The sequence below is a fragment of the Sinohyriopsis cumingii genome, chromosome 3, assembly GCF_028554795.1.
Source record: "Sinohyriopsis cumingii isolate HCF-2022 chromosome 3, ASM2855479v2, whole genome shotgun sequence".
Classification (NCBI taxonomy): domain Eukaryota; kingdom Metazoa; phylum Mollusca; class Bivalvia; order Unionida; family Unionidae; genus Sinohyriopsis; species Sinohyriopsis cumingii.
In genome coordinates this window covers 29,375,637-29,398,098 of record NC_142963.1, presented here as the reverse complement: position 1 = coordinate 29,398,098, position 22,462 = coordinate 29,375,637, and the positions used below count along the sequence as shown (strand labels likewise).

The window sequence follows — 22,462 nt, the reverse complement described above, 5'->3', positions numbered from 1 at the left end:
TCACTAGTTCCGTGTCTTATGTGACACTTCGGTTTCGTGTTTCGCATACCTTTAAAGAAAAGAATTTAACAGATTTTTCTCATTGGTTATACTGGCTATTTAAAAAAATAACTTGTATATTTTAGGTATTAACAGAAGAACTTTTAATTTGTTTTATTTTGATGTATGTTTGATGGTTGCCACGTGGGTTTTAGTGTATACTGTACAGCTTGGTTTTAGTTTAGATGTACACTTTAAACAATGCTAGCTCCTTTGTCATTTTCACTTCCTGGATTTAAGTGGTAAATTTTAATAAAGGGGAGAAAAAAAAGAGCCGATAATTTTGTTTCCTTTGTACATATTTTGTACTTGGTTCATTACCCTTTCAGAAGACTACTAATCTGGCAAAATTTGATTTCCCCATTTTGCTGGATTGTATCCAAGGTTGATATTTTCGAACACATTGGAGAAGCCATGTTTTAGTTCGGTCTGTGCTTAGATCACGTACGGTTTCCACAGGTACAATATCTAAAGAAATTTCAACCACAGTACATGAAAGTAACATAGAGGTATTCCAGAATTCTCTCCAGTATTCAGTCTTGAATTGCACACAACTTGGCCTTACACTTTTTGTAACGTCGCCCACTTAGTAAGAGGGGTGGTTAATTAGCTTTTGATGGCGTTATCCAGAGGATGACCTCCCTCGATATTATAGCCCGGCGGGAGTGAAAGAAGAATGGAATTTCAAAAGAGAACTAAGCGAGAATACTGGGAATAAATTTTAAAAAAAACAATACGAGCCCCCTTTGACAAGAAAATAACAAATTTAATTAGAACAAATTAATACCGGCAATTCAAATTCGAGTTATATTATATAAGTAGAATTTAACTGGTGTGTCCAATTTGGATTTATTACATCATCATAACGAGAGGTGAAAAGAGCGCAATATCCACGACTGATTGCATCACCTTCATTCACTTTGACGGTATATCAACGTCTCCTAGTTCATCCTTCCTAAACTCTAGGTTCTGCCCCTTCATGGACTTCTTGGTCCTTTTATTCTGGCCTCGTCTTTCTTTCTTTCCCCGTACTCCTGTCTTCAAACTGTCTCGTCCTTCTCACAGAAAGCTGTTCCTTAAAGGACAAATTTACCCCATAGTACTGTATACCTATTATTTAAAGGTACATACAATTCACTTAAAGTTATTCAGAGGATGTTTCTATACACACACCGCGTAAATTCTGACTTAGTACGGTAGGATATTGACCTCGCTTTCCAGCGGCAAGTCTTAAATTACCACGTGAACGACTACTAATTATTACCGTATTAATTTACATATGATACTACATGTTCGATTACTATTGCATGAAATTCAAAAGAAATGTAACTCATGACATTCCATAACTATAAGATTATCCAAGCTTTACAAAATCATATATAATTAGGTAATTATCATTAACTCACGATGATCTGTATCATCCTAATAACAAAGAAAGTTACTTCATATAACCATATGAAATCCTGCACATATGAACATTTGGATCGCATGCAGTCAATTCTACCAATGAAATTATAACTGTATAATTAAAAAGGTAAATTGCATAACAATTCTATCATTAACACTTTCCATGAAATTGAATAAAATATATTGCATAATAACTCTTGCATCAACATATTTCCATGAATTGAATAAACGATACATAATATGGAAACCTATTCATAGCAAACACATTTGCATAAATCAAGCAATCAAATAATAGAATATTACGTGAAACTAAAATTGCGTACCTTGTCGCTGTATTTTGTTTTTCTTTCCTTCAGGACTTGTGCGTCCTAACACTAAACATGCTTTTTTTACACGACGACAAACTGGTCCCTTTTCTTGTTTCACGAGGAAAGCACTAATATTAGGCTTCCACGGAGTCGAGACAAAGTTTCCTCTTCTAGGAAATTTCCAGACTAAAAAATTTCGATTAGGGTCGTCACTTTAAAGTCAGATTGCTCTAAAGTATACGCCCTAATTTAGTGTACCCAATCGTAGGCGGTGGTCCCTAATCTTTCCCAAAGAAATAATTTCTTTCATCAGATTTAGACAGCTCAGAATCTGTGTACGACAGTGCGTGACCATTTGTCTTTGAAAATATGATAAGTGGACATAAGTTCCTACCAATCGGTAAGGGTTGGTAGCTCGAATGTTTACTTTCTAAGGACCGTGTTAAGATACCCTGGTCAATTTCTCTGGGTCGGAAATATTGTTCCTTTGAAGTTTACACTGACATGGGGGAAGAGGAAAGAAGAAAGTTCGAAGTAACCTTTCACAAAGACCTTTCTGGCCTAACTGCGATAAGACTTTAATTGCTAAATGCATTCAACTTTAAAATTTTCTGTAATTCAAAATTCGACACTTCCCACCTTTCACTCACTCAGAAAATCATACTGTCTGTTGAGTGCCCCCTAAAGTAATCCGGTACTACGGCCTACCATATGCTCCGCACACGAGGCTCGTTACGCACCGTTGAGAAATTAAAGATGTCAGAAGTAATACATAAATGCCTAGGCAATAAAGATGAGGCATTCCATAACTTAAAACGTAACCATTTAATCCATACTCTACACGAAATCTTTACCGTAATCAATGAAAGTTAAACGCGTGATTTAATTCGAATCAAGAGAAAAACATATTTTGTGATAAAGTTCAATCTGTGCAAGAGTTATTGAACGTCTTTGTAGAAATCTAGATTTATTTTTATATCTCACATCCTTTTCATGCGATTTTTTTTACACATGTCTTAATATAATTCTTTGAAAAACCTTGGACACATATCTCGTTACAGAAATCGGTCAATAATTAGATGACAAGAGTTCTTTTTAGCATGACATGAGAGCTTTCACTGTTCAGGGAACACAATGGTTTAAACTGTTTTATTGATTAATTCTTGCAAGGGCACGGATATTTCTTTATAATTCTTGCAAGGGCACGGATATTTCTTCACCTATCGTGTTAACAGTTTGTGACTGACATGATTGGGTCCAGCGGCTTTCTTTAGGTTAAGACTAATGAGAATTTCTTGTTCATGTATACTGATGTAAGAAATAATAGTTTGATTTCTAACTTCAAAATGCCGTAATTGTTAAACATTAATTATTATTTCTTTGACAGTTACGTTTTAAAATAGTGCTTCATTGTGCGATAGCAACGGTTCTTTGAAACCTCTAATACCTAATATATATATATATATATATATATATATATATATATATATATATATATATATATATATATATATATATATATATATATATATATATATATATATATATATTTCTTCTGATACAAATAGAGATACTATCTTGAATACCCCCCACAACCAACCTTTTTCCCAAGTCTGCATGTATATCGTACGCAAGTTTTAATCTAATATATGTATATGTGTCTATGTTTATTTTTTGATTACGGTAAGGGTGCCAATTTCTGTCGATCTATAAAGAGCACATTAATTTGGGAAAGAGAACAATTAATTAGATATGTGGGGACATATGCCTGTTAAATCGCTATACTGCTATGCTTTTTAAATCTGTGTCGTGAGAGGAAGTGATTCTTAATTATGCCTTCGTTTATTTACCAGTCAGACAGGTTGGAAGGAAAAGGTTAACTTCGATCTTTGTATCGAAAATGTCCAAGTTGAGATTGTCCAGAATTAGTTATTTGTAATTTTAGAAGTCAGACTGACTGCAATTTTGGCACCTAGTTATAATAGGTGGTAGATATATTTAATCCTGATTGGTTACGCTAAATAAAGGGCGTGTTTCCCGCGCGACATTTCTTGGTTTTAAAATGTCCCCATCGCAAAATATAGTCAGTCTACGTTTTTCTGCAAGCGGAAAAAAAGTAAAGGACACTCCAAGATTGAATTTAGAAGAAATTATGTCGTAAAACATTTATCCGAGGGACCGGATATATGGAAAGCCGACTGACTTAATTCTGGCGGTAGAAGCGAGCAAAGCTTAAAAGCACAAGGTATTTGCGTCAATCTCGTGTAATTAATTGATACCAATATAATTATTTGCTTGAATTGATTTGGTTATATTTGCATCAATTTATCTGTTTAAATCTGAAATCAATTTTCTTGATATGAGTATATGAATTCGTACAATGATCTTCTTTACATAAGTTTGACGCATTGTTTGAATTTGTCGTCTTGATTGTTATAGGAATCATGTATTCTAAGAATTTCATGCATTAATTTAGTTGATATGAGTTACGAGAATCTGTGTGAATTCTCCGATCTTAGATGATTTCACGTATGATAAAGACTTGAGTGCGTATTGACTGAAATTAACGTTGTAAGCCTTGAAGTGAGATTTCATGCATGCTAAAGACTTGAATGTGTGTATTCGCTGAAAATAACGTAGTTAAGACATATAATGAATTTCATTCATTCATTTGTGTAATTGAGACGAGAAAAAAGTGTTATGTCTCGTGTGATGTTAATGTGAGTCAATGATGAAATAGCCGCTAGGAAGTACATTAGGAATCAGGTCACAATTAGTACATCCAGTTCAGTACCCACAAATGTAGTTCTAGTCTATTTTTAGAACATTTTTTCCTCTCTCATTTTGGTGGTGATAGAAGAGTTATATTTATGCTTTTTTGTAGGGATTTAAAGGTAATTGTTTATTCTTGATAATATGAGCTCAGGGTTGGTGTTCCGTGTGTATTTCGGTGAGTAATAAGGCCTTGGTGATGATCCGAAGTGAAATCTGTGTTCTGTTTACATGCTGCTCTGTTGACTGTCCAGCCTCTCAAGAAAATGCAGGTCAACCCTTGACAAGAACTTCACCGTGAAGTCATCTTTGAAGATATTTTAGATTAACATAGGATTTGTATTGATTGGCACACAGTGGAAAGGTCAGTATTGAGAAACAAATGTAGAGAACATATAGTAAAATTAATTGTGTTCTATGTCCATTAATCTTATGTAACTAGGTTTGTTTATGGTCTGCCATATTTGGCTTGACCAGATAGCTTTTGGTATCTGTTTGAATTCCGATAGGACGATATCTGACATAACGAGTGGGGAGTTATGATCTATTCCCAGTAGGATATCTGAGAGAAGATTTAGGTTGCTTCTCCGTTTAGTTTGAAAGGGGAAATAACTCCACCAACATATCCACGTACCTACTTGTCCAAGTATCTACGTACTTACGTATCAACCAACTCACACAAAGTGTAAGGGCCGAAAAAGGCGAGACAATAGAGAGTTTGGAGAAGAAAAAAACGAAAGGACCAAGAAAAACAGCCACAGTGACGTTGGAGTGAACCGGAAATAAGCAGGTTATGAAGTTGTGCAAGGCAATGATTTGACTGTTCACTCGATTCTATGATAAACCAGTTCTATCATTTAAAACAGATCGGCTATTTATTTAAGTATATTTGTGTTTGAAATTCGGTGAATGATTTATATCAAAAGAGAAGTGTATCTTCCTAATGTAACGTGTTATCACAGTTGTTTATGTAATTGATTAAACTGTTGTATTTCCTGTTCGGGGGTTCGTGTCATTCTGTTTATATATACCTGCTCAGATCTCTATTTATTCCATCCATAAGTTTCACACTTTTTTATTAATATTTACTCGATCCGGGCAACAACACCGAGGGAGATCACCCTCTAGATAACGAGAACCAACTAAACCGACACCTTGTAAGAAAGTACAACCCGCCAATCAACCCCACCAACAACTCCAGCTCCACAATTACGTAAGAGTGTCAGACACTGTAGTAAGCAGTTATATTTATATATTTTAGTCGCATTTGTGTCCTTAAAATAATTATGTATTATTATTCTCAGAAAATAATAATAATAATAATAATAATAATAATAATAATAATTATTATTATTATTATTATTATTATTATTATTAAAAGCAGGCTAGTCTTTAAACCTAGTTTTTCAAAGTAAACGATGGGAGAAACCGGGTTTTATAATTTTTTTGTACAGAGAAAACATGCTTTGACCATCTAAAAAAACAGGGTTATAACATTACTGTGCATAGGAATAACCAGACGGTACCTGCGAATATTGGGGTGCAAGGGACAGTTTTTATGCACAAATTTAATGTTCAATACATCAATATAAAAATTCATACAAATATAAAACAAATGAGTGAGGTAAAAAGGTGCATATTTTTGAATACTTATAATAAAGCAAAATACACGCATTTTTCATGTCCGAAGGCCATTTTTGAGAGCACGTGATGCTCACAGTACAAAGACAAGCCCATTCCCTGTGTGATAATTTGGAAAAACATTGTGTACTTAATAACTTGATGCAGTTCAAAATAGTTTTCATCCAGGCAGCTTTTGAGATATTCTACTTGCCTTGAGCCAACATGTTTACTACTATAAGTGGCTAGCTTTGGTTCCTTGAGCAGCAGGGGGGGGGCGAATCGGACATTTTGTCCAATCGTTATTTTGCTTAATTATTACTTTCTGCACTCAGCGGATCCGGTGTAGTCAGCGCCTGGTAAAAAAAAAACGACGTCGGTCCATCTTACACGATGGTGACGTCATTTGGTTTAATATACGTTCTGCACTCAGCGATCCCCAGCGTCGTCAGCGTCCGGTAAGCACAGCGACGACCGCGTCGATGTTATTCCCCCCCTGCTGCTAAGAAGTTATTTACAATGATCTTACAAATAGAGTAACCACTAACTCCTCCTCTTGTAGATCAATTAGGTTATTTGACTGATCGGTAAGTCTAAAATTAATTCTCGTTAAAAACCGATTATGGCATCGCATATAGACCGGATTAATTGGGCTCTCAACGATTAAGAATCCGGGAGGGGCTGTTGGTGAAAATGAATAAAGGATATACCCCTGTTGAGCTTGATTTGATTGCTTGGTATTTACCTGGTAACTCCCTTCGATAACATCACACACTAGATTGGTTGCTATCACCGATGCGATATTTACGTTGTATGGAGCAATATGCATACCACCATCTCCGTTATCGTGTTTGAGGATAATTAATGGACCGAGAAAATCATTAAGAGACTTTCTTAGTTCTGGCGCGTTGTATTCTGGAAACTTGAAATCGGGTAAATCGGCTTCTGTGATATTATACTCGGTTAGGAATTTTTGTTTATTACCATCGCTGTTATCGGATATCATTTTAACGATTCGTTCATTGATATATTCCATGTCTGATATAAGTTGATTTAACACCTCAACGTGTTTTCGTGCTTTTGTTTTCCGTAGTTGTTCTAGTTGCAATTGGTAATAATGATTAATCTCGATAAAAGCATTAGTGATATCATTTAAAATAACTGTTAATATGACTTGCGATTCAGGAGTTTCCTTATACTGAAAAAACCACTGCATGATATTCCTGTTTTGAAATAAAAACCAACTGGGTAATAACGTGCTTTTTATAATAGACAAATTATCTCGATAACTGGGATTAATTTCATGATACGATTGCGCATTCGTGTGCAAATCCGCGGGGATTTCATTAGGTGGATTCTCGGGCCAACCTAGTATGGTTCTTATTGAACTGTTATAAATATCAACCATATACCCCGGTGTGCTTATTTCAATCGTCGACGATAACGTCGGTTCATGAACCGTAAGAGCGATTTTTGATTCTTTTCCTGTGATCGATTTTATCCTGCGTTGGAATTCTTTATTGATTTGTTCTACTTGGTATGACCCAGTTGGTATTGTAACCTCATTCCAGTCTGGGGTCCCATCGGGTTTATTTGTCCATGCAAAAACCAGCGAGTTATTAGGTTGTTGTCCGTTAAATGCTTCCGCTCGGATATTAGGCCAACTGTGATATACTCGCAATTTTGCCAGCGCTATTTCCTTCACTGGAATCGGAGAAGGGAAGTTTACACTGAATTCTGGCTTCGTTGACGTTATCGATATCATACTTGTTTGTACCGGAGTGGTGTTCTCCGCGATCCGTTGAAGCAATTGAAACCCTTCGGGGTTCAGCGACATTATTATTATTCGTCGTTTCTAGTGTTTAATTTCAACACCGAATATTAACAACCTGCTTGTTTTAAGCCCATTGAAGTTGTTTCAGGAGAATGTTTTAAGCCCATTGAAGTTGTTTCAGCCACGTGGTTTCCAGCTTCCAGTTGAAAATCCTCGATTTTTGACATCGCGGAGTCATACAACTGGACCATCGTGGAGAATTCAGCATCGGATATAAACGAATTATCTATCGCCAACGAGATAAACCCGGATAATTTCGAGTACGCGTCGGATACTATTTGGTGGCGAACTGTATACTCGCTGAGTTTTTTCTGAGCACACGATGATATCTTTCTAGTGATTGCGTTGGCGACTCCAGCAATTGTTGTCGCCGCGGAGATAGCGATTGGAACAGCGATCGGGGCCATCATGGTCACCGTGGATAAAATAACACCGGTACCGGCTACTATACCTGACACCGAGTACACGACCGCGTCGATGGTGGTTATTTTTCGACGGTATTTTTTTATTTTTACACGGTATTGTTCGGAAAGCGTTTTCAAATTCTTTTACGGTATTGAATCGATATTGATGTGACGTCGGTGATACCTCTGATTCAATTACCTTGGTGGTCATTTTTATTTTAAAAGAGCTAGTGTTTTTAATTACTTAGATCCGCTACAAATTCCACATACCATGTAATGTTTGCCCTAAATAGACTGCTATCAACGGCTTTAATTATAAACCGTTCGGTTGCATTCTTGTCAATGATTGTTGATATTGTATTGTTAAACTCAGATGAACTCGACAATGATATATTAAACTGCATCGCTGAAATCAATGTCAATCGATAAATACCCTTAACAGTTGCGGTGATACTTATTATATTATTCGTAGGAGTCCAATCGAATGATTCATGATGAATCGTGTATACTGTGTTGATGGTGTTTTCATGAGGGATTTTTATTTTTGTCATTTCCGGTAGTCTGTCTTTAATCGCTGTAACATCAGTTTTGATTGTTCCTATTTCCTGTGTATGCGCGTCTATACTTTTTTTGTTCGCTGTAACATCTGTTTTGATTGTTACTATTTCCCCTGTATGCGCGTCTACATTATTTATGATCGATGAAACATTAACGAAGATTGTTTCTATTATCCGTCCATACGCGTCTATATTCCCTTTGTTCGCTGAAACATCAATTTTGATTGTTCTTATTTCCTCTCTATATGCGTCTACATTCCTTTTGTTCGTTTCAACATCATTTTTGATTGTTTCTATTTCCTGTCCATACGCAGTGATATTATTTATAGTTATTGTAATTTCTTCCGGTTTGGTATTTTTTTTACCAAAGAATTTATCAATGGCGTTATCAGCCCTGTTAAAATTTTTTCGTAACGTGTAAAATTGGCCCGACAGCGTTGTAAACTCCGAAATAGTATTTTTTAACAAATTCGACACGGATATATAATTGTTGTCAAGTGTACTTATTTTTCCATTTATCGTCAAGATGGATTCACCTGATTTAAGTCGTCCGTCGCCGGTATACAGCGCGATAGTGTCCTCGGAGGCATCATTATTTCGTGTTAAAACGTCATTCAGCGACACATTACTGGATTTCAGTTTACCCTGGCGGTCTTGAAATACAACTATTTCGCCCGGGTCAACACTGGTTAAATTTAACGTATCAGCGATTTCATCCTCGATTAGTTTTTTTATGTCATCGGTGGCGAGCGTTTCCGTGGGCTTTTTCAGCGCCGAAACCGGTCGTCCCCAGATATCAATCATTATTATTGTAAAAAAAAACAGCGTTTCTAATTAACCCGCCGGGCCTCTACGACCCCACTAGTGTATTCGTTTACAACCACATGAGGTGGTTTCCGCGATGATGAAATCGCCGCGAGTACGTTCAATACTTCACGGCCGCATATCGGTGGGTCACTTAATTGTTGTGTTGGCAGCGTGGAATAAAAAACCGGGGCTGAACACGCCCGGATATACCGCATGAACTCGTTTGGCGGGGCTAACCCGTATGAATCAAAATAGACGATCGCACGCGGATCAATTGCGTATGCAACCCAATGAGTTCCCGCTCCGGAGGATTTATCGAGGTTAATTATACCGGTTTCAATATTCCTTGGTTTTGTCGGTAATTGATCCCTCATGAAAACACCTCTGAAGTTTTTTATCGCTAACGCGTTTGCGGCATCTATTAAATCAAAATTAGACATTGGAGTCATTGACTCTTGAGTTAATAAACGGTTCCCGGTAGTCTTAGACCCTTCCCCGAGTACCATGAATACGGGGTTCCCGGTAGTCTTAGACCCTTTCCGGCTACGGGTCGTTTTTTTTTATAGCCTTTCCCGGTTGCCTTCTTCAATGCCATTCCCGCCGCGGTACCAACGGCTCCTAACGCCGCCGCCTTCGCCACTGCTGGGGCCGCTGCGGCAATCAACGCTGGAATCGCAGCTAACAACGGAAATATCCCACCAGTCTTTTCCATGTTTTTAATCGCTGCGGCCGAGAAATCTATTTGAATACCCTTTTTATTCTTCATCGCATTATTGAAATGTTTTATTTGACGCGCCGTCAACGATATCTTATGATTACCACCTGCCATCTGTGACGGCTTCAGCGTTATTGTGGTTCCACATTGTTTAGCCGACTTTGATCGTAATTTCTTGACTTGACCATCAGTCAACTCTACACTGACGACACTATACGACATTTTATTGTAAACGCGTTTATGTTTTCAATTACATGTTTTCCACTGGAAAATCAACGATTCTCATTTGTCCACCAACGCCTTCCAACAGCATTGATTTATCGCTGAGAATGACAGCAACCGCTCTATAATCGGCAATAACGCCGCGAGTTACATTAGCTCGGAAGTGTATATCAACGACGGATTGTCTTGTTAAATCAAGATGTTCCAGCGAAAAGTAATAGATCGGATATAGTTCTTTGAAATCATGTTGTGATATTTGCAAACCAGTGTCGACGTTTTGATCACGACTCATATACGACAGCAACCGATGGTACACGCGTGCAATATGGTTTTGACCGTAATTAAGTTGTATATCCTCAGATGGTTCCTGCTGTCCGTTTATTCTCAGCGAGACGTCAGTAACGCCTAATCGATCAAATATCATATGGCTGGATAGTTGATTATCAACTCTTGTCATATCCTGCAACGCAACAAATATATGACGCGGAGCCGAAATGCCTTGTTGTGATGCCAGGTTCCATGTGAATATACCATTGATATTTGATTGCTTAGTATCTGTTGTTGTTGTTAGCCAACTTAGTAATGATTTTCCTCCCTGCTCCATAAAGGATAGCAATCGTGCCTCTGTGGTAATGGATGGAGTCATTACTGGCATCCACAATAATATTTTAGTTAAAACGACTTTACCAGAGTCATTATTTGGATTCGCAAGATCCGCTGGAATCCTCCAAATTGCATTTCTATCATCACCTTTTCGCACAAGCACCACGGTATGCTTTGCTCCGTAGATAACTTTTCGCACGTTCCTACAAAATCCAAATATATGATGCAGTGGAATCGCGCATGAGAAAGATCTACGCGGCCCTGTTAACATTGATATGCGTGTTGCAGCTCCGATGTTAAAATTAGGATCGCTGTTTATAATCATATTCTCAACATCAGCATCAGCGTTATTAGCATTATTTCTTGGTCGTCTTACCACAAATTGCGAGTTTCCAGCAGTGTTTCTAGTATCCTTTGCAAACATCATAGATGGACCCGCTGATCTTGTATAATCGTCGGAATATCTTGCTAGCCCGATTATTGTTGTAGCCACATCAACATCGCGTTCTATAGACTCGATCTCTCTTCCATCAATGAGATATTTTGCGCTCTCAAATAGCGCCATTACGCCGTTATTGATTAAGCCAACTTTGGTACCATCTGGATACGGTGCTGGTACAGCAGGAGTATCGGCCTCTGTTACAAGTTCTCCTTCGATTTCAATAAACGCTTCACACGGTAAAAAATATTTACTGGTATCATGGACTTGAAGTTCAATTCGCGATCGTATGTTGGGTTGTACTGCATGATAGGAATAAAATTGATAATTACGGACAGAATCATCCTTGTGCACTGGTGCGTCCATATCAAACGCCGGGTCAGCTGTTCGTTTAAACATTTTATTTAATAATACGCTGATGCATCTAAATCATCGTCGTCGTTTTAAATTCTTCGAATTTTGTCGTGGTTTTAAACCACTTCCCGCTATTATGTTTGCGATGTCATCTTGATTATTGTTTACCAACGACGCTAGTTTTTCTTCCACGGCGTTATTTATTACTTTACTGACATTTGCAGGCATCACTGTCGTTGATGGCATCACCGGTGGTTTTCGTGAAAATCCTTTGGATTTTACCAACGACATTAGTTTGTCTCGTGCTGCAGAAAGCGCCTTTCCGGCAACATCTCCAATAGCGCTGATTCCCTTATCACGAATAACATCAATAGCCTTCATTCCTAATTGTTTGGCTAACGGCGCCACTTTTGGAGCCATTCTTGTAAATAACCCCGCAATGGTGCTACCGAGACCGTCTCCGTACCATGCGCGGTAAACAGGTAATCGCGAGTTTACCACGTAGACGAGTACTGGTTTATCGTGGTTGTAGTGTATAATCATCCTTATTATAAAAACACCAGTTTTCCAATTAATGATTGTGATCACCAGTGATTGTGATCACCCCCCCCCCCCACCGAATCAAAAACCGGAATAAATTTTATCAAAATTTCCTTGGGTTTTTGCCCTCGATAAAAATCCGGTTTTTTCTGGTTTTTTCTTGATTTTTGGTCGTTTTTTGTTGCCTATAGTCGTTTTTTTCTCGATTTTTCAGAAAAACATCGATTTTCTCTAAATGATTTCCTGGGGTTTTTGCCCTCAAAAAATGGCAAAAAACGGTCAAAAATTAACAAAACGATAATTTTTTTAATCATCCACTAACTCGTCTATGAGCGTTCAATATGCATTAATGTCCATAATACCGCCCGTAAATAACCGCTTGCAAATATCAGCGGCCTCACTGATTATTTCCGGAGAGTTATTTCCGGCTCGTTTTCCTCCGATTAGTATTTCCAGCCGTGATATATCACTGAGAACACTACCAGGACAGGTAACGCCGTAGGATTCTTTACCAACAGAGTATCCTTTTCCTTTTTTTGGTGTTCTACTCTTAACTTTCTCGAGGAATTTGTCGTAATCGGGATCACCACGATGTGGTAATGCATCTTTATATTTACTCGCTAAATACACTATTCTTGTCCAGTTCTCCGTCGAGGTTATTTTTTTCTTGTAACCTTCATTGATATACTCATCTCGAAGGCTCTTAGGTGATGTTGTAACAACAAAATTAATTAATTCTTCGTCGCTGTCGATGTCTCTAATTTGATCTATTGCGGACTTTTTAAGAACATTACGGGGTATATTCCCCTCTTTCCGTATTTCTTCCGGTATTTCTTTCGGTATTTCCTCCGGTATTTCTTCTTCTGGTTCTCTTGCGGTGGCGCCTAGTTCTTCCTCGTCGGCCATTGTAACATAAGGTTCTTGTGGTTCGGTTATAGCGAGTGGTGGCGGCCTCCGTGTTGTAGCAGCCGCTATTTTCGCAGGGAGTGTTTCCAGAGACTTTTTTGTTTGCTCGGTCTGAGCCGCTATCTTTTCAAGCGCACCGAGGACGGGCACAGTTGCCGCCGTAACATCTTTGGTCGCTTTAGTTACCGGAGCAAAGAGCTGTTCGCTTCCAACAGCAAAATCAGTTTGTAGTTGTTGCCGCGTTTGTAGTTGTTTTCGAACCCTGTCTCGTAACGGTATGAACTTTTTAAGCGCTACTAGCCGCTCTCTGGCTAGCCGAGTAGTAAGTGATTCGCCTACCATTATTGCAATTGCTCCGTAATTTCTAATTTCCCGCCGAGTGTGTCGGGGATATGTCCCAGGGGCTCCAGGGAGTTTTCGTCTATAATCCTTCTAATGTTTTTAATTTTATTAGAGATTTCTCAACGTCGTTCAAAAGCCTGTCCGAGTTTTTTTCGTACTGTCTCAACGGCAGTAAATAGTCCAATAAATGCATTTACGTCATTGCCATACAAGTTTTCATTGATCGTATATTGTAATCGCTTTATAAAAGAATACTCGCGTGGCAAGGTATATCGACCTTTCTTTGATTGCTCGTTAATAATTTCATAATCGGACAATATTTTTTGGTTATCAAGCTTATCAGATAATTCAATTCCTTGATTTTTTAATTTTAAAATCTCGGTTAATATATTATTGATGTCTTCGATATTCATATTCTTATAAAACATCTTATTTCTAATATCAAAAATTTTAATAAAATTATTGGGGTCATTTTTTGACCCGTTTTTAAGGATGATACAATGCCGTAAATCTCCACTCGAGTGTTGTGGCAGATTGTAGGTATATAAACAATGACGTAGATGATATTATGGTATGGGATGATGGGACGGCACAAGACAGCACAAACATAAAACGACGGGGCGGAACTCTACGGCTGATTCGACCAATCAAAAGCAACCCAATTAAATTAACCCGGTTGCATGATTGTGAACAAAAGACAACCACGTGGGTTAGTTTTGATTGATCGAATCGGCTTTCGAAAGCCCCAGGCTTATAACGAGTCGTCTTATATATAAGGTGACTAATACAACCGCATCAGTCACAAGGTGTGTGTAATTTGAATTCCCTTGAATCGTTAAATCCTTGAATACTTATTAATGGTGTTTCACAGCATTTAAATGAAACCAAATATTTGAATAAAACATTAAAAAAAAGAATACAGCTGTTAGATAACAGCGTGTATTTCATTAGTTTTCATCGTAAAATGATTAATTAATCGTAACATTAATTGGACTTCAAGGGACGTAACTCTTGTCATGCGACGCTATCACAAAACGAGTTATCTCCCTTTGATGTTATATATGAAAATCGAATTCTGTAACCCGTCTTTTTTGAGATCGCTGTTTGATATACTCGTTCTGCTACTTTTCGTACTGAGGGCATACAAATATCAAAATATCTACTGGCTTCATTCATTGACTGAAAAGTTTTTTCTTCGTGTGTTGTTGTATCAAATGATTTTACACTCTTTGCTTTCTTTGAGTATTTACCAGTTCCGCCTTTTTTACTATTTTCACTCTGAGAGATGGCTTGCAGATTACACAGTCTGTTATTTTGAGGACATCCATCAATGTGATCAATAACAAGACCGTCGTTGATCAATCCGTTAAACGCTTCATAGATTATTCTATGAACGTAATAGCTTTTTTTCCCGGCACCAAACACCAAATACCCGTGATTATTTACGGTACCAACCGGCTTCTTCAGTCTACAATTTCTAACAACGCCGTCGCGAGATGCCTCGTAATTAACGAGCACAGGATGCGGCTGAAATTCTTGGTTCATTTGTATAATAATACTACTTGTCTAATTCATTATTTGGTTTAATTATAAACCTTGCAATGTAGTCCTGAGGAGTTTTGATGACGAAGTCTGCGGTGGGGTCAATGACGGCGTTTTTTATTCGCTTGTCGTAATTAGCGTTTTAACTCTCTGTATCGCTTTCCGCCACAATTGATACACAACTGCGATTTTCCTCTTACACCAACGTGGCAAACCAAGCACGGTAGGGGGCCAAGAGAACCATTACGAACGCTTTGTAAATGATACCCGCAGAATTCACCTCTACATGATTTATTGCACGGGGTTGTCGACCCAATCATCAACCATTTGCAGTGATTCATTATACTATATTCTTTCATTTAAATACTTGTTTTAATTATATGGAAGAGTTTGAGAGATTAGCAGCAATTAAGCCCTGGAAAAATATTAAGTTCAATCTCGATAGAGTCCTCAAGGACGCACCAAAAGCGTTAATAAACGATAGAACCCTGTTGAATAAAATACGCGACTGTATCAATGAATTCAAGCGTGATGGTGCATCTCATAGTTGGTCAACATTTCGAATTGATGGCGTTGTTGATGCTACCATGAACGACAACCGCGCAGCAACGATAATATCACAACTTGACGGTAAAAGATATTTCTTCAGAGTAAAATTCATTGTCCGGGTGGAATCAGGTAATTGGATCATACGTGATAAATTTGAACCGGTTCTCAGCGATAAGAAAACAGTCATTGTTAGCCGCGACTCCAAGCCAGGGCTGTTAACCGGAGTTGACAGACCATACTATGAACGAGCGTATCCTGAAACAGCAGTTGTCTATGGAATATACCCGTTAAATAAGAAACCTGATATCGGAAAACTAGCGCCGATGAAACAGTCAACGGGGATAAATTGTGTAGCAGAACGAGTAATAGAGCATTTTACAAATGCGTGTCGAGGAAATAAACTGACCGATTTACGACGTAGCAAAATAAACCAATGGGAGAAGACAGTGCGCGAGCGAGGAGCAACCATCAGCGACATAGCAAAATTAGAAACGTCGCTGAGATTTCCAATAACCGTTACAACGATAACCGGTGAAGTATTATACGAATCAAAGTACAAATCAAAGGGAGCCCCAATCAAAATTATTGATCATAACGAACACGCGTGGACGCCCGCGGTCACAATATTTCCACGGGATAGAACAGTAAAGTATATCCCGGGGGAATTTATACGGGATGGTTTTCTCGCGGAGAGGAAACTATTTGATGCTATTGCTTGCTTGTGTAAAGATGACCCTGTATCAGTGTGGTTACTTCGCAGCGCTGAAAACGACATGGATACCTTTGATCAGTTTGTAAGACCAAACGGTGAATTATATCGCACTGAAGCGTTTCACAACAAGATGAAAAAAACCGCCATGGAATTTGAAGAGCATGATGAACAACTGCTAACAAATTGTTTTACGATTCCATCGGTTGCGGCTCATGTTGCAGCAAGGAAAAATGCGTGGAGACCAACGCGCAAGGAATTTCTACCGGATATACAATCCAGTTGTTTGGAATACTATCACGGTGGACTATGGAACACTGAATACAACCGCGACGCTATGATTTCCGTTGATATGGTTGCCTGTTATCCAGCGAGTTTTCTCGGGTATGGATCCGCCGCTGAGTATTTCAAACGATTTGGACACCCCAGACATGAAATGACTCGTGTTGCTATTAATGGGCCGCTGCCTGATTTTGATTTAACCGGATTCGCTCGCATAGTATCATTTGAATTCGCAGCAGGACTTCATCGCTGTTGCTATATTTGGATCGGTAGACACATGGCTGAAAAGAAGTGGCTGCCAATAGCGCTGCTACGGTATATGATTGATTGTAGCATGCTAGTTTCGTTGATTGTCAGTGACGCGATTATATCATACCGGGCGCAGACTGAAGTCTGGTTACCAGAACCAGAGCGTCTAGATAGCATAATTGACGAGTCCAGAAAACACATTGATGCCGACGAGGAATATATCATCGAATGGTCCAAAAGGATATTCAACCAACGAAACCGCGAGGCAAAAGATCTACAAGAGGAGGAGTAAGTGGTTACTCTATTTGTAAGATCATTGTAAATAACTTCTTAGCAGCAGGGGGGGGAATGACATCGACGCGGTCGTCGCTGTGCTTACCGGACGCTGACGACGCTGGGGATCGCTGAGTGCAGAACGTATATTAAACCAAATGACGTCACCATCGTGTAAGATGGACCGACGTCGTTTTTTTTTTACCAGGCGCTGACTACACCGGATCCGCTGAGTGCAGAAAGTAATAATTAAGCAAAATAACGATTGGACAAAATGTCCGATTCGCCCCCCCTGCTGCTCCTTGCCGACTCTTGGTATTGCACTGGCTACATACTGTGCAGTGACTACATGACATGTACATGCCTCAAAGCCTTGTTAATAAATTTGCAAGGGGCTAATTTACGAAAGTATCCCCTGCCACCTTGGAACATTCCAGTATTCGCGATTTTTCGAATTATCTCTCATGAATCGTTACCAGACGTCGCATTCACAGTTCTGGTGAGTTTGGCATATGAATTATTACGACAGTCATTTATTGTATACCTATGTAAACTCCGATTATATATAACTCACAAACCAAATAAAGAATATTTCTATTTTTTCAACATTGAGAGAGCCAGAAGAAACTGTTCCTTGTGGTTCCGTATTGATTTAATTGAAGAATTTGTTATATTTGCGAAGGGCATTTTCATACGAGCGGCCGGATCGGAGAAATCGTGCTAGTTATTAAATATTGATTCATATATGTAAATATGCATATGAACTTAAAAAAGCGAAAATGACGGTTTTATATATCTTATAGATTTGGTTACTGTCTCAACTAGACCAATAGGTAGACCTCCGCTCTTTTAGAACGACATTTCTACATCAAAACCCCAAATCCTATCAGATACAATAATCTAATGAGCTGTTATAAAAAGTCTGCAATTTCATAGTTCTGCATTTCGAAGAACAAAAAAACATGCATATAACAGTTTCTGTATATGGTCTTGAACTTGATGTTATCAGCTTTGTGAAATCCAGTTGAAATTGGACTTTACAGGCAGATAGAAGATGACGAAGAAATGGCTTATAGTAAAGTCGTACAGGTCATGTATGCACAATAACTGATCTTAAATTAATTTGTTTTTCAATTTAATGCTAATTTTGTTTAATCGAAGTCTATATAATCATGATCACTGACGACTCTGCACCTTAACTGTCATCAAGAAACCTCAAGGCGAAACATATTGATCGCTGTGGACCTTCACAGTGGTGGCCAAGTACTACTAAACCGGGTCAAGAAAAGAGTACGTCTAGTCTAATCTGCACAATATAGGGTCGTGCGATTATTTTTGGAAGTTTAATTCGTTTATCAACATACGTAGCTTTCATTGTGACATCACAGAGCGCGACATTCATTCCTGATTGTACTGTATGACACCTGGACGTCGATCTCGTCCAAAGATGTTAAAGTACTTTAACATTAATTTTGCCGAAGGTACTTCTCGGGGTATGTAAATAAATAATAACCTTCCCAAGGAATATTGATGTATGAGGATCCAAATAAAGTGAATAACTGTCATTAAAAGGTATGTATATTAATATAATAAAATGACATCCATTACTGAAATAATCGATGTTGAACGTACACATGACCTATATGACTTTTACTATAGCTCGAAACGTTGGTAAACCGTTTTAAATAATAACAATAATAATTTTCCAATCTCTCTCTCTCTCTCTCTCTCTCTCTCTCTATATATATATATATATATATATATTAGAAAATACAATCATATGGCGAATAACAGTCCTTTCAAATGCAATGGATCCATCAAGATATTGCGTGTGTCAAGGATCGAATGAGATAAATGCAATGAACTGCCAACGACTAGTTTCTAACAAGTCACATGGGTCATGTATGTGCATTTACTCATTTTAAATTAAATATAATTTTTGTTTAAATTTAAAGCTAAAATTTTCTTTAATGAAAGTCTATTCAATCCTGATTATTGAATGCTCTGTATTTTAACTGTCACCAAGAAACTTCCAGCTGAAAATTATCAATAGCAACGGACTTTTACAATGGTGGCCATTGGGTCAAAATAAGAGCGCGTCGAGCGGAATCGTCACTATCGAGGATAGTACGAATTTGTTTATAAATATGCGTAGCTTTGATTGTGACATCACAGCACGCGACAATTAATCCGAATTGTTTTGGGTCGCACCTTTAGGTTCATTTCGTCCCAAAAATGTCCACGTACTTTAACATTGATTTTGCCGTATGCACCAACTGGGGCGTCTAAATAATGACCTTCTAAAAAGGAATGTGGATGTATACGAATCCAAATGAAGTGAATAATTGCCACCTAAATTGTAAACAATGACACCCATTACTGAGATAATCAGTGTTGAATGCCTACATGAACCGTGTGACGTTTTTATTTTTATTTTTACGGGCTCAGCTCTTTCGACTTTAAGTTAGTCTTTTTCAAAGGCAAACGCAAAAGAAAGATCCGAGACCCCCCCCCCCCCAAGACCAAACAAAGAAAATAAAAACAAAACGAAAACCAGAAAAGTGTTGAGGTTACATAATTTTACATGGCTGTTTCTACAGGAATAATATCTTGAACTTTTTTGTTGCAACTATATATCTTCGACTTGATGCTGAAAAATATACTACTTGTTTCAATTGTTGCTATGTTCTTCATCATTTGACTTCGTTGTTTATTGTTTTGTACCGCTTTCATTTCTTCTTGACATGGTTCTCAGTAACAAAGAAGTTCAAAGTTCAAAAGTTCAAGCCAGGTGGAATCTCGATGTCTTGATGAGCAATTTTTAGAACTTTACTTTTGTCTGGCACCAGATAGCAGATTTTATTCTAACGTTACGATAAATAATAATACAGATATATATTTATACTGCTTAAACTATTTAAGTCAGCTTTTTCTTCTACCACGCTAATCGATTATTACTCAGCCTATCGGGAGTGTGTCATCGCCTATGAACATGTGATTGATTGAATCTCATTGGACATCGCTGGGTTCAAGGATTGTGCTTATATGATACAGTGCGTGTTATGAGGGATGAGTGAAATTCCCCTCGAGGCAAACAGCATAAATTTGCGAAACGGACCCGTATGTTAGTCTGGTTCCATCATCTTTAAAACTTATGCATTGAATAGAAATTTATAGTTAGGTACCAGACTAAGACGTATACCTGCGAAGTGCATATGCTTCCTCATAAAAAAATAGTTCAGACATCAAATATACCTTTTTCTGGTGTTATATTATATATTTTGGTTATTTAGAGGAAGTTATTTAAACTGTTATAATAAGAAACGAGCAAATATGACAAAAAAAATAGTTATAAAGAACTTTAGAGTTTAATATAACTTTGCGGATTAATATTATGACGTCATTCTTTTGACAAGCCCTTTTCCTGGCGTGGAACCTAGAAGTATAGTCGACGACACGAGCTCTTGAAACACAATCATACCAAACTCTTGAAAAACACAAAATGGCACATAGAGACCGAATGTTTGATTCATCTGGAAGATCAGAAAGAAAAGGGTAACAAAACTTTTAATTTAGATAATACGAGACAGGTGTAAATTTGTTTTTCATGATCAAATTAATTCAAAATGGCGACGGAGTTTCTTGGTCTCTCTAACAAGCTGGACATTTTATAGCATCTTTTTCATTATATACATCTGTGCGAATTTTTTAAACAATCTTATACACTTGTTAGCCATCATTTAGTTTTTATGACTTTGTTTATTTTATTTATTTAGTATTGGTCACCTAGTCAAAATCGTTTATCGGGATTTTGAGTGCGACGTTTTACCCGGACAGTCTCTAAATACCACTGTTCGAAGAAAAAAATCTGAAGAAGAAAAAAATAGTGACAAAAATACCTCGGAACCTCATGACCCGTTCTGACGCAGGGGCTCGTATCGTTGCTTACAATTGACGTGTACTATATAATAACTACAAGGAAGGACACCTTGCTCGCGCGAACTATTTAAGAATGCTGATATTTCAAGCTATGCATTGAGTAGCTAAAAAAATTTGGTACCGATATTTAGCTCGGGCATTCCACTGTATCCCTATCAAAAGTTTGCATAATATCTTAATCATTTTCCCACGGTACCGCTCGACCTGGTCCTGATCACAACCGCTTAATATGCAAAAACAACGCACTGAATGGAATACTACCCTCTCATTTTCGAACTGAAAATAAGTTATAAAGAAATGGAGGACGTCATTTTCTTTTAAGCAATGAGATGACAGTATTCCATTTGACACTCATTTTTTCCACTTGGTTTACTTTTTCCTCACCATGGGTTGGCATGTATGGATATAGCTACATTGTCGTAGCCTCAACTTGATGTGTTGTGGTTGAGGCTATGAACTCGTCCGATATAATGCCCAGAAAATTCACTAAAGTCGGAAAAACGAATGGTGTAGAAACCTGCTACATAAGTATAATCACGTTATTTTAGAAGTTTGGCTTATTTTGAATTTATTAAACCAGTACACGATAAAATAAATTGGCATGGTTACACTAACCTCGCCATGACAGGTAACGTGAGACTTTCGCTGGGACTCGTTTTCTAAATAAGGCTTGCCAGACTCTATTTGGATATTGTTGAAGGACGTAATGGTCAAAGACAGAGAATGGATACTTGCATTAGTTGTGAAAAGGTAAAGTCAGTGACTTTATAAATCCATTGGGTAGTATGACAAATACATTCTTTTTATCAATAGGGTGGCTAATAATGGCTTTTTGGGGGCTTGAATTTGTGTTATCAAGCTTATCTAATGCAGGGTTCCCCCAGTCGGGAGAAGTGGTAATTGTTTTTCCCGACCATGAAAAGTCCTTGAATTTTGCAAATATTGACGAAAGTCGGTGAAAACCCCCTGGAATTTTCTTCCACAACTTGACATCCGAAACAGTTATGTAATTGAGTCGTAACTGAACTGATCACGAGTTAAATTTATCGA

At 37.8% G+C, this 22,462-nt stretch overlaps 1 protein-coding gene across 3 annotated transcripts in view; it reads left to right on the top strand.

Annotated features, from left to right (window-relative positions):
• Window positions 1-20,871: 20,871 nt before the first annotated feature.
• LOC149802609 (putative ATP-dependent RNA helicase DDX5) overlaps window positions 20,872-22,462 on the top strand; it is a 28,081-nt gene continuing 26,490 nt past the window's right edge. For all 3 annotated transcript variants that reach the window (XM_089951909.1, XM_089951908.1, XM_089951907.1), the window contains exon 1: window positions 20,872-21,028. In XM_089951909.1, the coding sequence (XP_089808035.1) occupies window positions 20,976-21,028 (53 nt within the window). In that variant the 5' untranslated portion in view covers window positions 20,872-20,975. The remainder of the gene's footprint in view (window positions 21,029-22,462) is intronic.